Genomic DNA, 20,303 nt, shown 5'->3' with positions numbered 1-20,303 from the left:
ATTTCTATTCCACTTTAAGGTTCCATATTCAGAGAGCATTCTGTTAAGCAGTCATATCTGTAAAACTTTCCTGTAAACTTTCATCTTTTCCAACAAGAGCTGAAGGGTGTGCTGACTGGAAGCCCTCATTTGGAGCCCATTTGATGAAACATAAAAGTACTTTTTGGTTTCAAACATTTTGGTGAACAACTGGCTGCACTTACCAACCACTTCTAACTCCCAGTGCTCCCCAGCTATAAGGAAATGCTGTAGATAGAAAACACGTTAACAAACATTTTATCATTTGTTGTGGCTTTTGTTTTTTAAGTAGTGGAGGTCTGAATATAAGCTTTTAAGAAATCCCCAAGATATTCAGCTTTCAGTCCTGTTACATAAGATTTATTTTATTTATTATTTTACACAGTATTGTGTAAATACAGATTTCACTTGCTTACAAAGCTGCAACAGCTCACTGGCTCACCAAGCTCATTCTGGCAGCTGCAGGGGAAAAAATCACAGAGAAAACTGTATTTTCCCTTTAGGAACTGATGTTTATTCAGCCTGAATTTTGTAGTGTATTATTCAGCTAGTCTATGGCTCTTGGGCATAGCAGCCAGTTATGTTGTGATTTGCAGCACAGGGACTGTACTTTTTTTTGCATTCTCAATGGTTACAGCTACAGTGGAGTTAGGTGAAAGTAAACTTTGCACTTGCACAAAAAGCTTGTGCTGTTTAGGAAGTGCAAACCTACTTCGAACTTTGCATATCAAATCACAGAATGGTTTGTCTTGCAAGTGAACTTAAAGCTCACCGTGTTGCAAATTCCTGCTATTGGCAGGGACACCTCCCAGTAGACCAGATTGCTCAAAGCTCCATCCAGCATGAGCCTTGGACAATTCCAGGGACGGGACTTCTTCAACTTCTCTGGGCAATGCAAATAAACCAGGAACCTTGTCAACCTGATGCTGTTGGTGTTTTCATTTTTTTCTGCAAAGATGAAGATAATAAACCTAAACCACTACAATTTATCTCAGACTTGCATTCTCTGTTAACTCAGTCTTAGCTAGAGCTAACCTGTGTGGTGCATACACATTTATGTATTTCACACTTAGAAGTTTCCACAGAATCACAGAATTATTTAGGTTGGGAATGACCCTTGAGATTATGAAATCCAACCTATGACCCAACACCACCTTCTCAACCACACTGTGGCATTGAGTGCCACGTCCAGTCTTTTCTTAAAACAGCTCCAGGGACAGTGACTCCACAACTTCCCTGGGCAGCCCCTTATAATGTCTTATCCCCCTTTCTGTTGAGAATTTCATGTCCAACCTAAACCTCTCTGGGTGTAACTTGAGGTTGTTCCCCTTGTCCTGTCTCTTGCTCCCTGGGAGCAGACCCTGACCCCCACCTGGCAGCACCCTCCTGTCAGGGAGATCTGAAGAACGAGAAGGTCCCCCTGAGCCTCCTTTTCTCCAGGCTGAGCCCCACCTCCGCCCTCCCCCCCCACCCCACCAGCTCCCTCAGTGTCTTGTCTTTGGACTTGTGCTCCAGTCATTTCTCCAGCTCCATTCTCTCGCCTGGGCACGCTCCACCCCCTCAGTGTCCTTCCTGAATTGAGAGGCCCAGAACTGGACACAGCACTCAAAGCGTGGCCTCTCCAGTGCTCAGTGCAGGGAAACAATCACTGCCCCGGCCCTGCTGCCCCATCATGGCTGGCACGGAATGTTTCACCTGCATTCAGCACCTCCTACACCTTTCCCGCGCCGTCCGGCTGGGACACGGCTCCAGCGACGGGCAGCGAAGCAGCCACTCCGCTGAGGCCGCGCGGGGGCGGGGGTGGCTCCGCCCACGCCGCCATCTTTGGTGCGGGTGAGGGCGCCGGCGTCTGGTGCTGCGGCAGCGCCGCCATGTCGGGCGAGGGCAAAGCGGCTCCTCCATGACGGGTGAGGGCGAAGTGGCAGCCGGACGGGGTGGGCGGCGGTGACCATTGCCGGCGGGACGGGGCGCGGCGGCGGCCCTGGGTCTGTGAGGAGGGCCGGGGCCGGGGAGAGCCGGGAGGTTACCGTGCGGAATAAGGGAGGGTCGCTGGGGGCTGGAGGCAACGCACATCCGCGGACAGAGGGACGGGCCCGCGGCGTGTCCGCCTGGCGCTGTGGGAAGATGCCGGCGCCAGGGGCAGGATCCCCACGGGATGTGGGAGAGCGGAGGAGATGTGGGAGCGGCTGGTTGTGTGTGGGAAGCTGAATCACAGAATCTTTCGGGTTGAGATCGGCCAGTGCAACCCCCCTGCCAAGGCAGAGTCACCTGAAGCAAGTGGTAGAGGAACACGTCCAGGTGGATGTGGGATGTTTCGAGAGGGGGAGGCTGCGACGTCCTTGGGCAGCTGTTGTAGTGCTCTGCTATCCTCAGTGGAAAGTTCTCCCTCATGTTGAGGTGGAACGTCTCGTCTTTTAGTGTATGGCCGCCGTTTCTCATCACATTGCTGGGTAGCGCTGAAAAGAGTCTGGACCACCCTCCTGGCACTCACCTTGGGAGTATTTGTGTGTATTAATGAGATCCACTGTCATTAGTCCTCTCCAGACTAACCAGGCCCAGATATCACAGTCTCTCCTTATAAGAGGGATGCTCCAGAGCCCTCATAATTTTTGTGGCTGCCACTGGGCCCCCTCCAGCAGATCCTTGTCTTTGTACCAAGGAGTCCAGAAATGGACACAGCACCCCAGCCATGCCATGCTTGGGCCAGCCAGAGCGAGGTGTTGGCATTTTCCCCCTTACTCCTTCCATGCTTGAGATATTCCTGATGAGCCTGACCTGAATCTGTGGAAAAATCCCCATTAGGCTTATGGATGGAACATTGTATGATTGGAGTTCCTGCTGGGGAGTATAAACTCAAATAGCAGTTTTTAAATCTGCCCAATGCTTTTATTTCTGTTGTTATATGTTTGTACATAAATACAGGTTTGTATTTGTGTAGTTCCTGTACTGTCCCAGGAACATCTGGTGGTGGCAGATGAAATAAAGATTTCGGATTAATTGTGAAATGGTAGTAAGTGAGAAGAGAAAATCTAATTTGAGTTTCAATCTATAGGACTTGTCATCAGAAATCCATTTTTTAAAAGCAAATACAGAATGAGTAAGTAAAACTCACTTTGTTCGTTAGCAGAGCAGATTAACTGTTCTGTTCAAAAAGGAAATAAATCTGACATTCAGAGAAATTTACATTCATGCTTAGAGTTCTTTACCTCTTCTGTGTGTGAGCAGCAGAAAGGATTTTCAGGCACTGGAAGGGGCTGCCCGGGGAGGTGATGGAGTCCCTGTCCCTGGCTGGAATGGCACTCAGTGCCGTGGTGTGGCTGACAAGGTGGTGTTTGTTCACAGGTTGGACTCCATTTCAGAGGTGTTTCCCATTCTAAATGATTATGTGATTCTGTGGAAGAGAGACTATGTGGCCAGAAAAAATAAATGGGTTGAGGTCTGGTGTACAGTGTGTGAGGAGGTGGGTGGGAGGGGAGCTGGAGCTGAGGCGAGTGGTGCCAAGGAGGCAGTGGAAGGGGAATTTTGTCTGTGGACAAAAAGTGTACAAGGTAATGGACAGTGGTGGCTTGCTGGACTGACAGGACAGATGAGATGTTTTTAGTGACAGCTGTTCCCTTCCAATGCTCTTAGAATTCCAGTTAAAGTCAGTGCTGCTGCTAAGTGAAGGAAAGTGGTTCCATGGCAGTCGTCTTTGTTTCTTACTTTGTAATTTAATGCTTGAGTTAAAAGATATCTCACAGGATCCCCATGTGTGCTGTTTCCATAACTCACTTAAAATAATCTTTATACTATTTTGCACATGATGAAGGGCAATGCCAAGCTGATATGCTTGTGAGATGCTGAGGTTTGGCAAAGCAGTGTACCAGCTCCATCTTCAAAATGCAATAGCATTGTGGCTTTCAGGAGAACTGCTCAATTAAAGCAGATAAGAACTAGAAGGTTAAGTTCATAACCCCTAGTTTGTAAATGCCATTATAGGCTTAAATGGAACAAGTCAGGATTTACTGATATGGTCTGCACTTCATTCACTTTTGGTTTCAGTCTAGAGGCTGGCACAGCATCAGCGACTGTGTCAGAAGAGCACAGCTCATGTCTAGTGAAGATCTAATTGATTCCATTTTTCATCTCCAGCTGTTCCATTAATTTTGCAAAGTCTTTAAGAAGCTTTTTGTATCTTTGCTCATTGATATTTTAGGGAACTACAGGAAATACTGTTCAGACATGAGAAAAACCTGTTTTAGTGTTGAGGGTGATTAAGTACTGGAGAGGTTGCCCAGAGCCATGGCTGAGTTTCTGTGGCTGGAGATGCTCAGGCTAGCTGGACAGGGCCCTTGGCAACCTGCTTTGGCTGAGCCTGTTTCATTCACGGGGCAGGTGACCTCCAGTCCTCCCTTGCAGCCTTATCTGTTCTGTGATTCTCTGTTAGTCCAGAGCTTTTCTGACTGCATTGAGTTAGGAATGGGTTCTCTTTAAACATGTCGGCATCTCTCCTGGTGGAGAGGAAAACTCTTGGAATGGGTGTTTACAAGCCTTGGTTCTAATTTGCTTTTCAGTTCCATAGGATTTTTGAGCTGTCTAAGTACAGGGTTCATTTATTTCCAGGATGTTGCTGCCCCCACCTTTGGCTGGCTTTATGTGTAGATTCAATAGGAGCGGTTTGGTTGTTGTGCAGTGAACTGGTGCCACATGCACACTGTCTCAGTTGTTTGCTAAAGTCTAACCTGGCTCATTTTTGTTAATGCAGAAAAGCAGCAACTGAACCTGCATGAAGTTTTTTTTGCAAAGAATGTGATAACGTACAGTGCTTCCATTTCAACATTACAGAGCAGTGGATATTTTCCCCATCAACTTTCTGCTTGCAGTGCAGATCCTGCTGGTGTCTTTTATGGGTTAATGTTGGACCAGAATGTGTGAATCAGTATGGGCTGGAACAAACTCCCAGCCAGAACACAAGGAGTAGATTTGTTTCTATTACCTTGCTGCTTTTGGGATCCCCAAAGCAGCGCCTGGCCAGAGGTGTGGTATTAGAGATGTGGACACCCTTAAACTCAGCCCATGCCAGAGGATCACTGGCTTATCAAGGATTATTCTCAACTGCAAGGTCATTTGAGTTATTTACAGTCCTTCTTGCCAGTCTTCCACTTTTTATCCATTCCTCCCAACGAATACTTTTCAAAATCTTTTGAGTTCCATGCTCTGCTCTGTTTTGGCCTTCTTGTGACCATGATGGGTCAGCATATTAAAAACTGCAAATCAAATTGACCACGTAGATGTGTATTTGGCATTTTTTAACAGTGTTCTTTAATGTTCAGAAAGATCTTGGAGAAGGTGGGAATCTGTGCACTTTGGCCATCATGTCTGGAATTGGCAATAAACGAATGGCTGGAGAGCCTGGTGTTTCTGCACCTCCGGAGAAGAAGGCAGGGGTTGAAGATTCGGGCACCACTGTGGAGACCATTAAACTTGGTGGTGTTTCTTCAGCGGTATGTCTTCCTTGCATACGCCCACTCTACGTTTTGTTTTCCATCATCTGGAGACAAAAATGTCTCCGGGGTCAGTATGAGCCTTTCTGTAACCTGGCCTGTGTCCCATGTGCCTGTGCCCAGGAGGAGCTGGACATCCGGACCCTGCAGACCAAGAACCGTAAGCTTGCGGAGATGCTCGACCAGCGCCAGGCCATCGAAGATGAGCTGCGGGAGCACATTGAGAAGCTGGAGCGTCGACAGGCCACTGACGATGCCTCTCTGCTGATCATCAACCGATACTGGAATCAGGTTGGTAACAGCTTTTGCTACTTCTTATACACTGTTTTCTTGTCTCTCCTGTGTTACTGCACTCCTTTGGTTCACATCCATTCTTTATCCTGTCTGCCTTGCCTGTCCCATCCTTCAGTTTGATGAAAATATCCGCATCATCCTTAAACGCTTCGACCTGGACCAAGATCTTGGAGACCTTTTGTCTGAAAGAAAAGCACTGGTGGTGCCAGAACCTGAACCAGACTCTGACAGTAATCAGGAGCGCAAAGATGAGAGGGAACGAGGTGAGGCGCCTGTTTGGACACAGTGTGAAAGACAGATTTCAGCTGTGGACAATGTTGATGTCCATTTCTAAAGGCTGACAGAGATTTTTTTTGTAATTGTAAAGATCAGTAATACGCTACTTTCTAGAACACATTTACTTTTTTTCTCCTCTTTATGTTCCCAGTGGAAGGACTGGAGCCGGCATTCTCCTTCCTGGCCACTCTAGCCAGCAGTACCAGTGAGGAGATAGAATCACAGCTGCAGGAGCGTGTGGAGTCCTCCCGCCGTGCTGTTGCCCAGATTGTGACAATGTATGACAAGCTGCAGGAGAAGGTGGATGTGCTGTCTCACAAGCTGAATAGTGGAGGTATGACCAAGGTGGCAGGTGTTCAAGAATGCTTATCTGCCCCCACCTTAGACCTGGTCCTGAATTGTAGACAGTGAGGTCTAGTTCTTCTCATGTGCATTTATTTTCCAAAATAAATTTGTTTGATTTTTCAAACACTTGTTATCAAAACCTTTACTAAAGGACCAGGTGCCAAGAGTGTATTGTATTTGAATGCTGAGGGCTCTGCCCAGCATCTTGGGCTAAGAAGCAGCTTGTTTCTGCCAGTACTGTGTTCATGTGCCTGAAAAGTCAGAGACCACAGTTGAACCTTCTCAGCTAGGTGTCCTCAGCAACTACATAAAAGGCTTTGCCCTTACAAGTAAAGAAGGGGAATCAGCATTGCAAACTGCTCATTTTCCACTGAGTCCTGAGCAAAATGGTGCCCATCTAATGACATGGTGTGCTTAGTGTAGCTGTCAGCTTTGAACATAGCAGAGTTCTGCAGAGAAAGCCAAATGAGCAGCCTCTAAAAATTAATGTAGCAGGTTCACTTTACACTCAGATGACTGTTGAAAAAACTTGATTAGTTTGATTAATCTCTTGATTAATCTTTTGAACGAAAGCTTTGGTGGAAGATCATACTTGGTGTGCCTTCTGTGTGCTCTGGCCAAGTCTGACATTGGTGTAGGGAAGTGTTGCTGTCCTTGTCTGGCAGTCATAAACTGTAGTAGCTTTGACATTGGTGATATGTGAGCCTGTCCTCAGGTGCTCTGGTTTTCCCTGTCATCCAGGTGCTATGGTTGTCACATGGTGTCACGGTGTGTTGGCCTGGTGTGTTCTCCTGGGCCACCTGTTGTAGCGGGTTCATGCATGAATTTGGGCAGCAGATAAGATGTCCCTGTGTTCCAGGGGCATGCTGTGGGTTGCTGGTACAGACACAGCTGAAGATTTCTGGTGTGAGGGGATGGCCCCCAGGTCAGAAATGTGCAGCACTGTTAAAATGCAGAGCCTTTTGCTTAAGGAGTGCAAGTCAAAGCTCTCTGTGAATGGAGATCAGGCCCTCAGAAAGCACCTGTGGGAGAGGTAGAGTAAACTGAAGTTAGACTCTGAAATCTCCTTTTCTGTTTTCTTGTTTCTCTCTTTGCTATTCAGGAATTCACATCAGTGTTCATTGATTTCCATGACTTTCCTTTACTTTGTGCACCTTTCAGATGTTTCACTGATGGAAGAAGCAGTAGTGGAGCTGAATTCCTACTTGTCACATGAGAATGGACGGCTGCAGGAACTGGCTGATGTTCTTCAGGAGAAGCACAGAGTCATGTCTCAGGAGGTATTAAAAGGAGAGAGAAAGAAATCTGCTTTGGGATCCTGCTTAGCATAATTTATGGTTACCATAGATTGGAAAGCAGCTTATTTCCTTGGAGAGGCACAGGAGCAACATGGTTTGAAAAGTTACAAAAAGGGTTGTTGTTAGGAGAGCTGTACCTAGATTTTCTGTATAAATCAGATTGATTTGCTTGTTACGTGACTAACGGAAAGGATACAAGTAAGTCAGTGATTTGTATGGATTTAACTTCTAAAGAAAAGGGAAGAGCAGAAGAATGGGGGCAGATGATGCTGAGGTGGCTGTGTAGATACCTCGAACAGTTGAGATGACATACCTGTCAGTTCTGAATTCCTTGGTTTCTCTGTGTCGTTTGACAGTGGAATGATACCAGTTACAAGACGATCCCACTTATTGAGGGATTCACATTACTAGCAGCCTTTGAGAGACTTCAGTTCATTTAAAAATTGTGTTAATGCTGATCTTGCTCAGTGTTAGACCTCTGAACACTTAGGTGCTCTGTAGGGTAGATGGCCATTGGGATTGAAAAGATTAAAATCAAAAAAGCCTTTGAATAAACTAAGGTGGCTGTCTCTTTATTCTGCCAGATATTAGCAGCTTCCTGCTCTTTTTCCATTTTCAGTTTTGTCTTATTTTTGTTGCTGTCTTGGGATTTGGCCAGTGTGAAATTCAGGACAATTCATGAAGTAGTCTGTCACCATAGCAAAAGATGAAAAGCACATGATGAGTAAGAGAAAATGACTCCTGAGCAGCCTCAGGAGAAGTTGATTCTATGCAACATGTTGGCTGAAGCATTCCTTTGATTGCAGTTCTCCAAGCTGCAAGAGAGGGTGGAGACAGCAGAATCCCGGGTGTCTGTCCTGGAGACCATGATTGATGACCTTCAGTGGGACATTGACAAGATCCGCAAGAGGGAGCAGAGGCTCAACCGCCACCTGGCTGATGTCCTGGAGCGAGTAAGTGCTGCCATGCTGGCCAGGAAACGTGGGAGTGGTGGGTGGTGGTGACATCCTCTCTGGGACTTTTCTGGGAGAACTGAGAACCTCCAGTGTACCTTCTTTGGTCTTGGATCTGCTCCATCACTCTTGTCAGTATTTCAGTGAGTCTGGAGGAAATCTCTTGCATTTTTTTGCAGGTAAATTCCAAAGGCTACAAGGTGTATGGAGCTGGGAGCAGCCTCTATGGAGGAACAATCACCATTAATGCCCGCAAGGTAAGGTCAGCTTGGGTGTGGGCAAGGGGAAGAATAAAGTCAAGGAGAACAAAGGCCATAGTTTGAACAGAATTTAGGTTCTCATTTTAGATAATTTTAGATCCTGTGCCACAAAGCTTGGTGACTCTGGGCAAGCCATTTTGTCTATGCACAAGTTCGCTACCTAAGAAACACCTGGTGGCATTAGACTCTGTCTCACTCGGTCACATTACCTGACTGCTAAGTCTGTAATTGCTGTTACTGCATGAACAGATACTTCATTAGCACTCTCAGAGACACATTAACAGTAGGATTTACAAGCAGTTTATCCCAACAGTTTGAAGAGATGAATGCAGAGCTGGAAGAGAATAAAGAGCTTGCTGGGAATCGCCTTAATGAATTGGAGGAACTACGTCAGGATCTTGAGGAAATAACAACGCAGAATGAAAAGCTCAAGGTAAGACATCTGCAGCTACGTAGGGATGAAGGTGTTCTGTGGGATGGACTGCCCTCAGCTTTGCCATGCTACGTCTCCAAAAACCTCATTTGCAGTGTCTGTTCTGAGCCTCCTCTTTAGCTGTGTTACACTTTGCTCCAGGTACAATTCATCAAGTTGGTGCCTCCACTTGCAGTTCAGTGCATTGGTGACACCATGTGGTCACCGTTGAAAATTGTAATGGTTTCCTGCCCTGCAATTTTTGAGTCCATTTTAACCATGTCTGGCTAAGTGTTTCTGCATCTTTCCAAGTAGTGTTCCCTCTTCCACCGTCCCCGCTCCCTGTGCAAGTGGAACCAGAGAACGGAAACAATCAGGGAGCTTGTGCAGGGAGAGAGACTCTTGAAAGAGTCAATGAATTTATGTCTCTCCCAGTATGCGGGGTGGCTAGATAGGAAACAGCCTATGAGTGCGTGATGTTTTAAAGGTGGTAACACAAGAAGCTGTGACTCTGTGGTAGATAAGTATATGGTGGGGAGAATAACCCAAATGTCATCTTAGTGGTCAGTGCCAGTTACAAGAAATGTCTGTCTTGATAACCTAAATTTCAAGAGATCTGATGTTGGGAATTGTCTTGAGGCAGCTCTGAATTCTGTTTATCCACAAGTTTGTTTAGAGAGAAATGGTCTTTAGCTTACAACTTTTTTTTTCCTAATTACTTTTAAGCTGAATGCATGTATATATGCATGTTTCACTGCTGCTGGTCACAATCATTGGCTATTTTTTTTTCCTAGGAATTCAGTTCTGTATCTCTGGGATTTTTTTTCATTTCTGTTTCTGTCAGTCATATCTTACTGGTAGAAGACTAATATAATGCCTACCTGTATGTGCATTTTCTCTGTTCTCTCATACTTTTTTATGTGTCCATCTTTATTGATCTAGATGCTTGAAATTTCTTAGTTTTTTAAGTTCATATCTTTGAGATAAACTATTTCAGGACCCAAGAGTCAAAAACTTCCATGATGTGGTTGTACAAGAGAAGCAGCCTAGTGCATGCAGAGACCACAGAGACATTTTAAATTGGTACTGAAGCATACCACTTGGGCCTACTTCATAGCAATGTTAGTGAAGTCCTACTTTTGTCTTGGCTTGTGGCAGCTTGATTCACTGTTCTTCTGTTTTGAGAGACAGAAACCAAAGGCAAGGGGTTAATATTCCTTTTGTGGTATTTTCCCATGTCTTAACCAGGTTGAGCTGCGACGAGCAGTGGAAGAGGCTGTGAAGGAGACCCCAGAATATCGCTGCATGCAGTCCCAGTTTTCTGTTTTGTACAACGAGAGTCTCCAGCTGAAGGCACACCTTGACGAGGCCCGCACACTGCTCCATGGCACTCGTTCCACACACCAGCGCCAGGTGGAACTGATCGAGGTAACACCTCTGCTCCATCAGCCTGGGAACTCTGTTGTGCCACTGACCATCACTTCTGGGTCTGTGTGCCTCTGCAAATGCTCAGGAAATTTACGTTTCTGGCAATAATTCAGGCTGTTGTAGTAGCTTATATTGATGAGGTGAGAGATACTCCAGGTTCAGAGCACCAAGTTCTGTTTCCTTTTTCTTCCTCAGAGGGATGAGGTCGGCCTTCACAAGAAGCTACGCACGGAGGTGATTCAGCTAGAGGACACCCTGGCACAAGTCCGCAAAGAATATGAGATGTTGAGGATAGAGTTTGAACAGACACTTGCTGCCAATGAGCAAGCAGGTATGATGTTGCTCTGCTGTACCTAAAAAGAAATACCGCCTACCCACCAATGCCCATTGGGGCTTCTGCGCACTAGAACAACTGGCTCGATTCCTTGTTAGTGTTAAATACTTGTTCTTGCAGGTCTCTTCATCTCAAAAAACAAAGCTCTTCAGCTGCTTCATCGGGAGGCCAGTTCCATGTTATCTGACTTCCTTCTTGATGCTGCATAATAGATACATTTTGCTAACAATTTGGTTTATGACAGGATATTTTGCATTGTTAAAATGGCTTGCGTGGGGAGGATTCATTTCCAAATCTATAAGGACAATCTAGATAGCAAAGCAGTAATTCTTAAATTTTGCCAGAGGAAATAAATTACTTCTGAAGTAGCATTTAATTCAGATTTCTTTTGTAATATAAAACGTTTCCCTTAGGATCATGGGTATAAAAATAATGTTAAGTGGGACCTTAGGACTTTCAATTTGCAAGGACTTAGGATTGGACATAAAACTGGCATGACTTTTTTTCTGCAAGTGTTTTGTGTGGCAGAATGGCAATAGTTTTATTTTGTTCTTTGTCATTGTCAGGTACCTTGTTCTCCATCTCCATGAAAGTCCTCAAGAAGGTTGACAGAAGTGTGGTTTGTTACAGAGGTGTTTCTGTTTTTGCAGGCCCAATTAATCGGGAGATGCGTCACCTCATCAGCAGCCTCCAGAATCACAACCACCAGCTGAAGGGAGAGGTATTGAGATACAAGCGCAAACTGAGAGAGGCCCAGTCTGACCTGAGCAAGGTAACACAGCAGGAAATGTTAGAAAAGAGGGGAAAGTGCTTAGGAGAAGGGGGAATGCTGCCACCTTTGCTAGCAACATCAACCTTTCTGATATGCTGTGCAGGATGTAGTGAAAGTTTCTTTTAAGCTCTGCACTCTGCTGCTTCCTTTGACCAAATAGATGCTCTTCCTTTGTAGCTGTGTAGTGCTCCATGAAAAGGGGGCACGGAAGCACGAATCTGGGGAAACAAGGGAGAAGGGGTAAGGAAGATTCCTGGCTAAGAACTTAAATGTTTGTTTTCTTAGTCATCTCTCTTGCTGTTCCATGCCAGATCCGCTCTCGCAGTGGCAGTGCTCTCCTCCAATCCCAGGCCAGCACTGAAGACACAAAGGAGGAACCTGCAGGGATCAAGCAGGAGCCTGATGATCCTTCTGCCCAAGTGTCTGTTCCCAAGGCTGCATTTGAAGATGTTCATGAAATGAAGGCCAGGCGAGATGAAGAGGAACGGGAGCGGGAGAGACGAGAAAGGGAGAGGGAACGGGAAAAAGAGAAAGAGAGAGAACGAGAAAAAGAGAAGGAGAAAGAAAAGGAACAAGAGCGGGAAAAGCAGAAGCAGAAGGAATCAGAGAAGGAGAGAGAGTTGAAAGAGAAGGAGAAAGGGAAGCATGAAGATGGCAGAAAGAAGGAGGCTGAAGTGATCAAGCAGCTGAAGGCTGAGCTCAAGTAAGGGCTGTTGTCTCTCCATTTCCTGTGGAAGTGATGCCCAAGCTTGGGGTGTTCACGTGTTCTTGCTTTTATGGGATCAGCATCACTGAAGTTTCTTGATGCTCTGTATGCGATTGTGATGTGGTCAATGTAGAAGTGTATTCCCTACAATAGCCTAAAGCATGAATTAGCAAACTGGATACTTCATGGTACCAAGTAATGTTTATTTGTTGCTGTCATAACAATAGCATAGAGGTTCACAGCAGCTGGTTATTAACAGAGAAGTGTTCCCACTCCTGGATGTTTCCCAAAGCAGAGGTGGATAGGTTGTAGCATATTATTAGTATACATTTTTTTTTTTCTCCACCCCACTTCTTGCCTTTCAGCCCATGTGGTTGAACATGTTTCATTTCCTGCCTGTACTCAACTGCTGTTTTATCTTAACAGTATGAGATAAGCCACCAACAACTCCATAGCCATGTGGGAGATGGAGAGAATATTGCGAGCCTCTCAGGCTGGCTGTGTAACAGTGTCACTTTGCTGCTGTGTTCTCATCCTGGTCTGTCTTCCTTTCTCCAGGAAGGCCCAGGAGAGCCAAAAGGAGATGAAACTGTTGCTAGATATGTACCGCTCTGCCCCTAAAGAGCAGAGAGACAAGGTGCAGTTGATGGCAGCTGAGAAGAAGGCAAAAGCTGAGGTATTTCTAATTCCTTTTCCTTTTTTCTTTTTAATGTGCTACCTGAAGTTCTTTTGAGATGCTCTGCAGCAGAACTGTGTTGTTTTTCTCCTCAGAACTGAGGATTGCTTGTCCTCTCAGCTTTGTCACTTAAGAGATTGGAATGGTCTGGAGATTAGCAGGTACAAGTTGCAAGTGCAGGCACACACACACACAACAATCTCTAGGTTCATAAGCACAGACCTATTTGCAGATCCCGTAAGTACCAGCATGTCCCTCTGTTTGGGACCCCTGTGGTTCAAGCCCCTCTTGCCTTTTTCACAAGCAGGTCTCACCTATAGGTAGCACTTACTCTGTGCAGCACACATGGATGGGGTAAAGAGTGAGATTACACAATAATACTTAGGAAAATGTGCAATAAAAAGAGACAAGAAGATAGGTTTGGACAGGACATGATGATTGTGTGCAAAGTTGAGCCAGACAAATGTATTCTGACTGCACATCTTTTCCATGGGACTGGCTTCTTTCATGCCCTTCTCTGTAACCCAGATTCGTTCATCCTTGATCTCCTTCTCCCTGCACATTGCTTCTGGATTTGAACAGGTCTTGATTCCCACAGCCCTCCCAGTTCAGGAGCCATTCCTGCTTCACAGTGTCATCAGTTACAAAGTCCAAGCTGATCTTCCTGGAAGTGGTTCCTGTAGTTTCTTGGAAGTTTATCAGTTGTTGTCACTGGAGAGGTTTGCTTCCTCTCTTTATCTCTGTGTTTGTTTTGTCAGGTTCATGTCTCTGTATATTTTGTTTTGGGTGTTCTCCTCCCACATTCAGATGACCTTGATGGAATAAACATTTTCACACTCTCATGTGCTGTCATCAGTTAGTGTGACTAACCAGGTTTCATTCTCATCACTGCCTCCCTTACCATTTGTCTGCCAAGTTTGTGTCTCTGTATGTTTTATTTTACCTCCTTCTTTTCCTGTTACTACCTTCTTGTATGGAAAAAGGTCCATGACCAGATGCCTTTAAAGGAGCAGATGCTCTCTATCCACATATCCATACATGTACAATTGCCAGAGATTGATGTTACTAGTCTGATAAAAGTTGCTGTGAAATTTTCAAAGGTGTTGAAGTCAAGATCTTGGGCTAACAGCCCATCTCAAATGGTATATCTGCTGGTATTTGTCAACATGACATGGGGTTTTTTTGCTATGCTTTGAAGGAAGTCCTGAGTGTTTCAGAGAATTTTGGGGGAAACAGGCTCTTAACAATGCTCAGGGCACAACCTTGTGTTTAGTGTAATTTCTGGTTGGTTCTTGTAGCTTGAAGAACTGAGGCAGAAGGTGAAAGAATTGGAAGACAAGGAAAAAAAGGAGAGTAAAAAGATGGCTGATGAGGATGCCCTCCGCAAGATCCGAGCAGTGGAGGAACAGATTGAATATTTACAGAAGAAACTTGCCATGGCTAAGCAGGTGAGAAGTTTCTCCTCAGTTCTTCTGGTGAAAATGTTTGCATGGAACTTACACATACCTTCTGCCAAATAAAGGTTTAATTCGATTGGAGAGCAGGACCACCTCAGCAGGGTAGAGGCAAGCCAATAATTGACATGTACTTTTTTAGAATACTTGTTATTGTAGAACAGAACTGCTTTGCCTTGTCAATGCTGAAATGGCCAAAGTGAGTTTAAGGGGCTTGGTAGCCTATTAGTTGGAAGCTGTCAAGCTGTCCACATGTAGAATTTTTGGCCTGGTCTGTCTGACTGCTGTTCAGTGTCTGGGAATTGGAAGTTAGCTTCTGCCCAGCTCTGGCAATGACAGTGTCAAAGCTGATTCTGCTAGAGAAGGGACAGGTCACCATCTTTTCTCTGCACCTTCAAATTCAGAATATCTCTACTGTGGTGCAGACTTGTAGGGAGTACGTATTTCTGGTTTTGGGGGTGATAGTGTACCCCGACACGAAGAATCTTCCTTCATCTTCACTAGGTTTGGTGTCTCTGAATAAAATGTTCAGGGTCACTGTAGGAGGTCCAGGGCACAGTTTGGCCAGAGCCTGTGATTCTCTTGCAGGAAGAAGAGGCCCTGCTGTCAGAAATGGATGTCACAGGGCAAGCCTTTGAAGACATGCAAGAGCAGAACATCCGCCTGATGCAGCAGCTGCGGGAGAAAGATGATGCCAACTTCAAGCTGATGTCAGAACGTATCAAGTCCAACCAGATCCATAAGCTGCTGAAAGAGGAGAAGGAAGAGCTGGCAGAGCAAGTTTTGACACTGAAAACACAGGTAATATGGAAAAAGGAGAGAAGACAGAAGAGCTGGTGGGGAAGGTGGAGGTGTTAGTGGTTACCTGTTCTAGGCAGCTGCACACAATCCTTTGCTTACTCCCCCCAGTGAGGGGAAGGGGAAAGAATCAGAAGGGACAGAGAAAACAGGTGAGATGAAATAAAGGTAGTTTAACAGTTAAAACGAAGATGTCCATACAAGCAAAAGAAAAAATTTATTAGTTCCTGTGGCAGGCAGGAGTTCAGTCATCACCAGAAAAGCAGAGGTTCATTGTGCCTTATTGTTATTTAATAAATGCTGCAACTCTGAACATCCTCCCACTTCCTCCCTTCCACCAGCTGTTATTGCTGAGTACAGGAACACCCCTTGGGCCAGCTGGATCAGCTCTCCTGGCTGTGTGGCATCCCAGCTTCTTGGACACACTCAGCCTACCTGCTGGTGGGCAGCATCAGACACAGAAGGTCTTGGTGCTGTGTAAATACTGCTTAGCAACAGCTAAAACAGTGCTGTGTTACTGACAGTGTTTTGCTCCAAAATGTGAAACAGAGCAGCATGTGAGCTGCTCTGAAGAGAATTAACTATCCTCATCAAAATCAGTTCAGGACAGAATGTTTCTCTCACCAGCCCAGGAATGCATCAGGCTTCAAAGGAGCTTGTCTTTCTAAGAAACTGAGACTGCTGTATGAGCATTAAAATGTCCTACGGGTTCACTGCTATGGAGAGCAGATGAGTGAGGAGTGAGTGGGAAGTCCTTTTCCTGTTGTAATGCTACTTCTACTTGTATATTCTGCCTATTCCTGTATCTATTGGTAACAAGCAGGAGTTTGAAACTAGTCTGAACTACCTCAGACATAGGTACAGGCTGGGAGAAGAAGTCGCTGAGAACACTGGAACAGAGAAGGACTTGAGAATTCTGGTGGATGGGAGGCCAGACATGATCCAGCAGCACATGCTGGATCCTGGGCTGTATCCAAAGCAGTGTGGGCAAGAGGCTGAGGGAGGGGATTCTGCCCTCATGAGACCCCAGCTGCAGTACTGCATCCAGCTCTGGCGTCCTCAGCACAGGAAAGACACGTGGATCTGTTGGAGGGAGTCCAGAGGAGCCTGTAAAGATAATAAGATGAGCAACTCTGCTACAAGAACAGGCTGAGAGAGCTGGGCTTGTTCAGCATGGAGAAGACAAGACTCAGGAGACCTCATTGCAGCCTTCCAGTACCTGAAGGGGGCTTGGAAAAAGGGAGAGGAATTTTTTATGTGGACATAAAATGGCAGGACAGGAGGCAGTGGTTTTAAACTGAAAGAGGGCAGGTTTAGATCAGATGTTAGGAAGAAACTCTTTACTCAGAGGTTGGTGAGGCACTACCAGAGATTGCCCAAAGAAGTTGTGGATGCCCCATCCCTAGAAGTATTCAAAGCCAGGTTTGGATGGGGCTTTGATAAATGTGCCCTAGTGGAGGTTATGCTGGGGGAGGCTGGGACTACATGGTCTCCAAGGTTCCTTCCAATGCAGGCCATTTTATAATTCTGTATTCTGTCATCCTTGGGACCACTGTGGAACTGTTCACTGCCTTGCAGCAAGTCTTAAAGCCACTGTCCAAAAATTAAGACATCTTTGTTGCAAATATTTGACTAAGTTTTAAAGTGTCAGCCAGAGAGGTCTGGGTGCAGCTCTCCGGATACAGGCACGGCTCTTCAGGGAGAAAAAGGCAGGCTGAAGGTGTGCTCCTTGGTGATGGGGAAGCATGGGGTAGTTTTAGCCTGCAGCTTGAGTGGCAGCTCTGAAGATGCACAATTCATTCTTCTGTACCTTCTGTCTCCCTTTCCAAGGTGGATGCCCAGCTACAGGTTGTACGTAAGCTGGAGGAGAAGGAACACTTACTGCAGAGCAGTATTGGAACAGGAGAGAAGGAGTTGGGTTTGCGAACACAGGCCCTGGAAATGAACAAACGGAAGGTGAGGGGTCCCTTCATTTCCTCGGTTGTGAAGTGGAGCTGCTCCCTCGTGGGAGGTGTAGAAGGCTGTGGGCTCTCACTGGCACTACAGAACCTGGTATTCCCTGTTTTTGGATGAGTGTATTAGAAGGCAAATTATGGAGAGAATTATGATTGAAGTAATACAGACTGATGTTTCCCTTTGATAAGGAGAAGCAGATTGTACTTGTTTATGTGAAACCTCTGGTGAAAAAAGAGACAGCAGCCAGATGAAGTTAACTGTGGTCAAAGCTTTTGTAGGAAAGATGGGATTAAGCAAAAGGAAAATAGAGCTGGGAAGAGTGAACACTTCTAACAAATGCCTATGATCAATAAAGTAGATGTGTTACCAGTAGAATAAGACTACGTGTTATGGCTGATGCTGCCTTTGTTATTAAGTTTTAGTAGAAATGCAGAAATTACATTAAACAGGCAGAAAGGAAAGCAGGGATACCACTGTAAAGAGGAGCTGGGGGGAATTCAGTAGAGTCACCTGTGCTTAATACAACAATTCATGGTATTAAGGGTATTTGGTGAAGATAGAATATTGTTAGAAATTGGTATCTTGCAGTTCTATCTAGTTCAGCTGTAGAACTGTCCCTAAACAATTTATTGAGAAAACGTGGAAGCTAGAAGGCTGAAAATCCTTCAAGAGAATTGGATGATCATTAGTGTTTTTCTACGTGACATGCTTTGCAGTGTGCTAAGGCTTGACTCTGCCCAAAGCTTCTTCTTGAAGCTAAATGATTAGAATTTGTTAATAATAGAGTAATAACAGGGGACTAGAAATCACAAGATTCTAGTTCTTCTGTTTGGTCTTTCTATACTGGTTTTCTTTTTCAGGCCATGGATGCAGCACAGCTTGCAGATGATCTGAAGGCCCAGCTAGAGTTCGCTCAGAAGAAGTTACATGATTTTCAGGAGGAGATTGTGGAAAACAGAGTAACTAGAGAAAAAGAGATGTTCAACTTCAAAAGGGCTGAGGTATATATCCTATGCACAATCCTTCCCTATCTGTCTGCTTTAGTGTCCTTCTTGTACACTGAGCTTGCAGAGGGTTTCAGCTAAACTGCTCCTGGTGTCCAGTTTCACTTAGATTTTGTCTTCATCAGGTCTTGGCTCTTGCAGATTTTGTCCACTGATAACTGACAATACATGTGGCATCATGATGTCTCTTGGATTATAGGGGATGAAACTATGGGTGGCATAACTTAGCCAGGTGTATGTTCTCTTTGGTCCCTGAAGACGCTGTGACAGAGAATGTACTGCTCTTTCACTTGGTCTCCTCTTTTTATGCAGGAAGATATTTCTAGGTTGCGCAGGAAGCTGGAGACCACAAAGAAACCTGACATGGTTCCCAACTGTGATGAGATCCTGATGGAGGAAATCAAGGATTATAAGGTGAGTATCTGTGTCTGTCGGCTTCTCTTTTATACTTTAGTCAGAAGGTGTATAGGCACACTTTCAGTATCTGGCATCTCTCACCTGTACTCTGGCACTAAAGAAACCACATTATCCTTCTGAGGAATAGAAGGACCTTCACCTTGAGACATCTCTCAGCAGAGCAGCTGGGCTGCAGGGCCCCTCACAGCCCTGTGTGTGTGTGTCTATTTGTGTTGCAGGCCCGCCTGACGTGCCCATGCTGCAACATGCGCAAGAAGGATGCAGTGCTCACCAAGTGCTTCCACGTCTTCTGTTTTGAGTGCGTGAAGACACGCTACGACACCCGGCAGCGCAAGTGCCCCAAGTGCAACGCAGCCTTCGGGGCCAACGACTTCCACAGGATCTACATCGGCTGAGGCCCTCACAGAGTGTCTGCTTGTGCTGAGCCAGCCTCCTTCCCTCTCTGTCAGCTTCTGCTGCCTGAGCTGCAGTGTCTTCTCGAAGGTGCTTTCAGGGTCCTGAAAGAAACGCACTCTGCTCTTGCTTCCTTTCTTGGCCCTGTCCCTTTGGTCTTGCCGTCAGTTTTTGTGTGCTCTTTGTGCCTGAGAGGAAATTTCCTGTCCCTTGCTTTCACACTGCCAAGGTGGGAACATGCAGCTGAACTGCTGCCATGGTGGGATGGAAGCTGAACTGTGGCAGCAATTAGTGAGAGCTTTACTTGCAGGCTCTGCTTTGGATGCTAATTGAATCCCATCAAGGAATGGCACTGTTTCTGGGAGCGAAGTGTTTACCAGTTAGCAGGCCAAACAGATGCCAAGTAATGGAATCTGTAGACACAGTGGAGCAACTCCTTAAGTACCTATATCTTTCTGAGTCAGGGCAAGAACCTCTGAAGGTGCACTAGGAAACGTCCTCGAAAGCCCCAGACAAACACATCTAAATATCCAGAAGAGAACAGAGAGATCTTGGAGACCCTTAGGCAACAGCTTACCACTGATGAGCCCTGGTTGATGTGCTCCCCTTCCCCTAGACTGAGGCATTGCTGTCATTGTTCCTCTCAGAAAAGGACTTCTAGCAGTTCCTTTGCTGCAACTTTACCACAAAGATTAATCTTGTTGTGCACAAATTCTTATTAAAGTTGTTGTTTGGTTTATTTTTCTGGTTCTCTTGCCTCTGGTACTGTCTGAGTTCCCATCCTTTGTCCAGTTTTTGGAAACATTTCTCACAAGCTTGAAACTTCAATGGAATAGACACTTACTTCCTTCCTTCCTCTGCTTTCAAAATACGCTCAACTAGAACAACTTTTGGCCCTTTGACTGTATCCCCAGTAGCTTATTCCTGACACAACAGGAAGGCCAGGCTGCTGCATTGTTTCTGCAGTCATTTTGTCATGGCTGCTGGGAATTTTGGCAGGGATGTGGTGTGGCTTACAGTCTCAGT

At 45.6% G+C, this 20,303-nt stretch overlaps 1 protein-coding gene across 2 annotated transcripts; it reads left to right on the top strand.

The window, feature by feature from the left end:
- Positions 1 to 1,833: 1,833 nt before the first annotated feature.
- On the top strand, positions 1,834 to 20,016 carry LOC136374015 (E3 ubiquitin-protein ligase BRE1A). Of its 2 annotated transcripts, XM_066339128.1 has the most exons (21): positions 1,910 to 1,925; positions 2,437 to 2,516; positions 5,314 to 5,501; positions 5,625 to 5,792; positions 5,911 to 6,058; positions 6,223 to 6,405; positions 7,578 to 7,696; positions 8,521 to 8,667; positions 8,847 to 8,924; positions 9,241 to 9,360; positions 10,588 to 10,767; positions 10,963 to 11,098; positions 11,752 to 11,873; positions 12,185 to 12,576; positions 13,138 to 13,255; positions 14,554 to 14,703; positions 15,298 to 15,510; positions 17,338 to 17,463; positions 18,324 to 18,464; positions 18,780 to 18,881; positions 19,103 to 20,016. In XM_066339128.1, coding segments are annotated over exons 2-21 (3,009 nt in total). In that variant the 5' UTR covers positions 1,910 to 1,925; positions 2,437 to 2,515; the 3' UTR covers positions 19,280 to 20,016. The 2 variants fall into 2 exon arrangements, with proteins under 2 accessions (XP_066195224.1, XP_066195225.1); XM_066339127.1 differs by lacking the exon at positions 2,437 to 2,516 and having other exon boundaries at positions 1,834 to 1,925.
- The last annotated feature ends 287 nt before the right edge of the window (positions 20,017 to 20,303 follow it).

The sequence above is a fragment of the Sylvia atricapilla genome, chromosome Z (assembly GCF_009819655.1).
Source record: "Sylvia atricapilla isolate bSylAtr1 chromosome Z, bSylAtr1.pri, whole genome shotgun sequence".
Classification (NCBI taxonomy): domain Eukaryota; kingdom Metazoa; phylum Chordata; class Aves; order Passeriformes; family Sylviidae; genus Sylvia; species Sylvia atricapilla.
The sequence above is the reverse complement of the archived record's forward strand: the minus strand, read 5'-3'. Positions and strand labels throughout refer to the sequence as shown.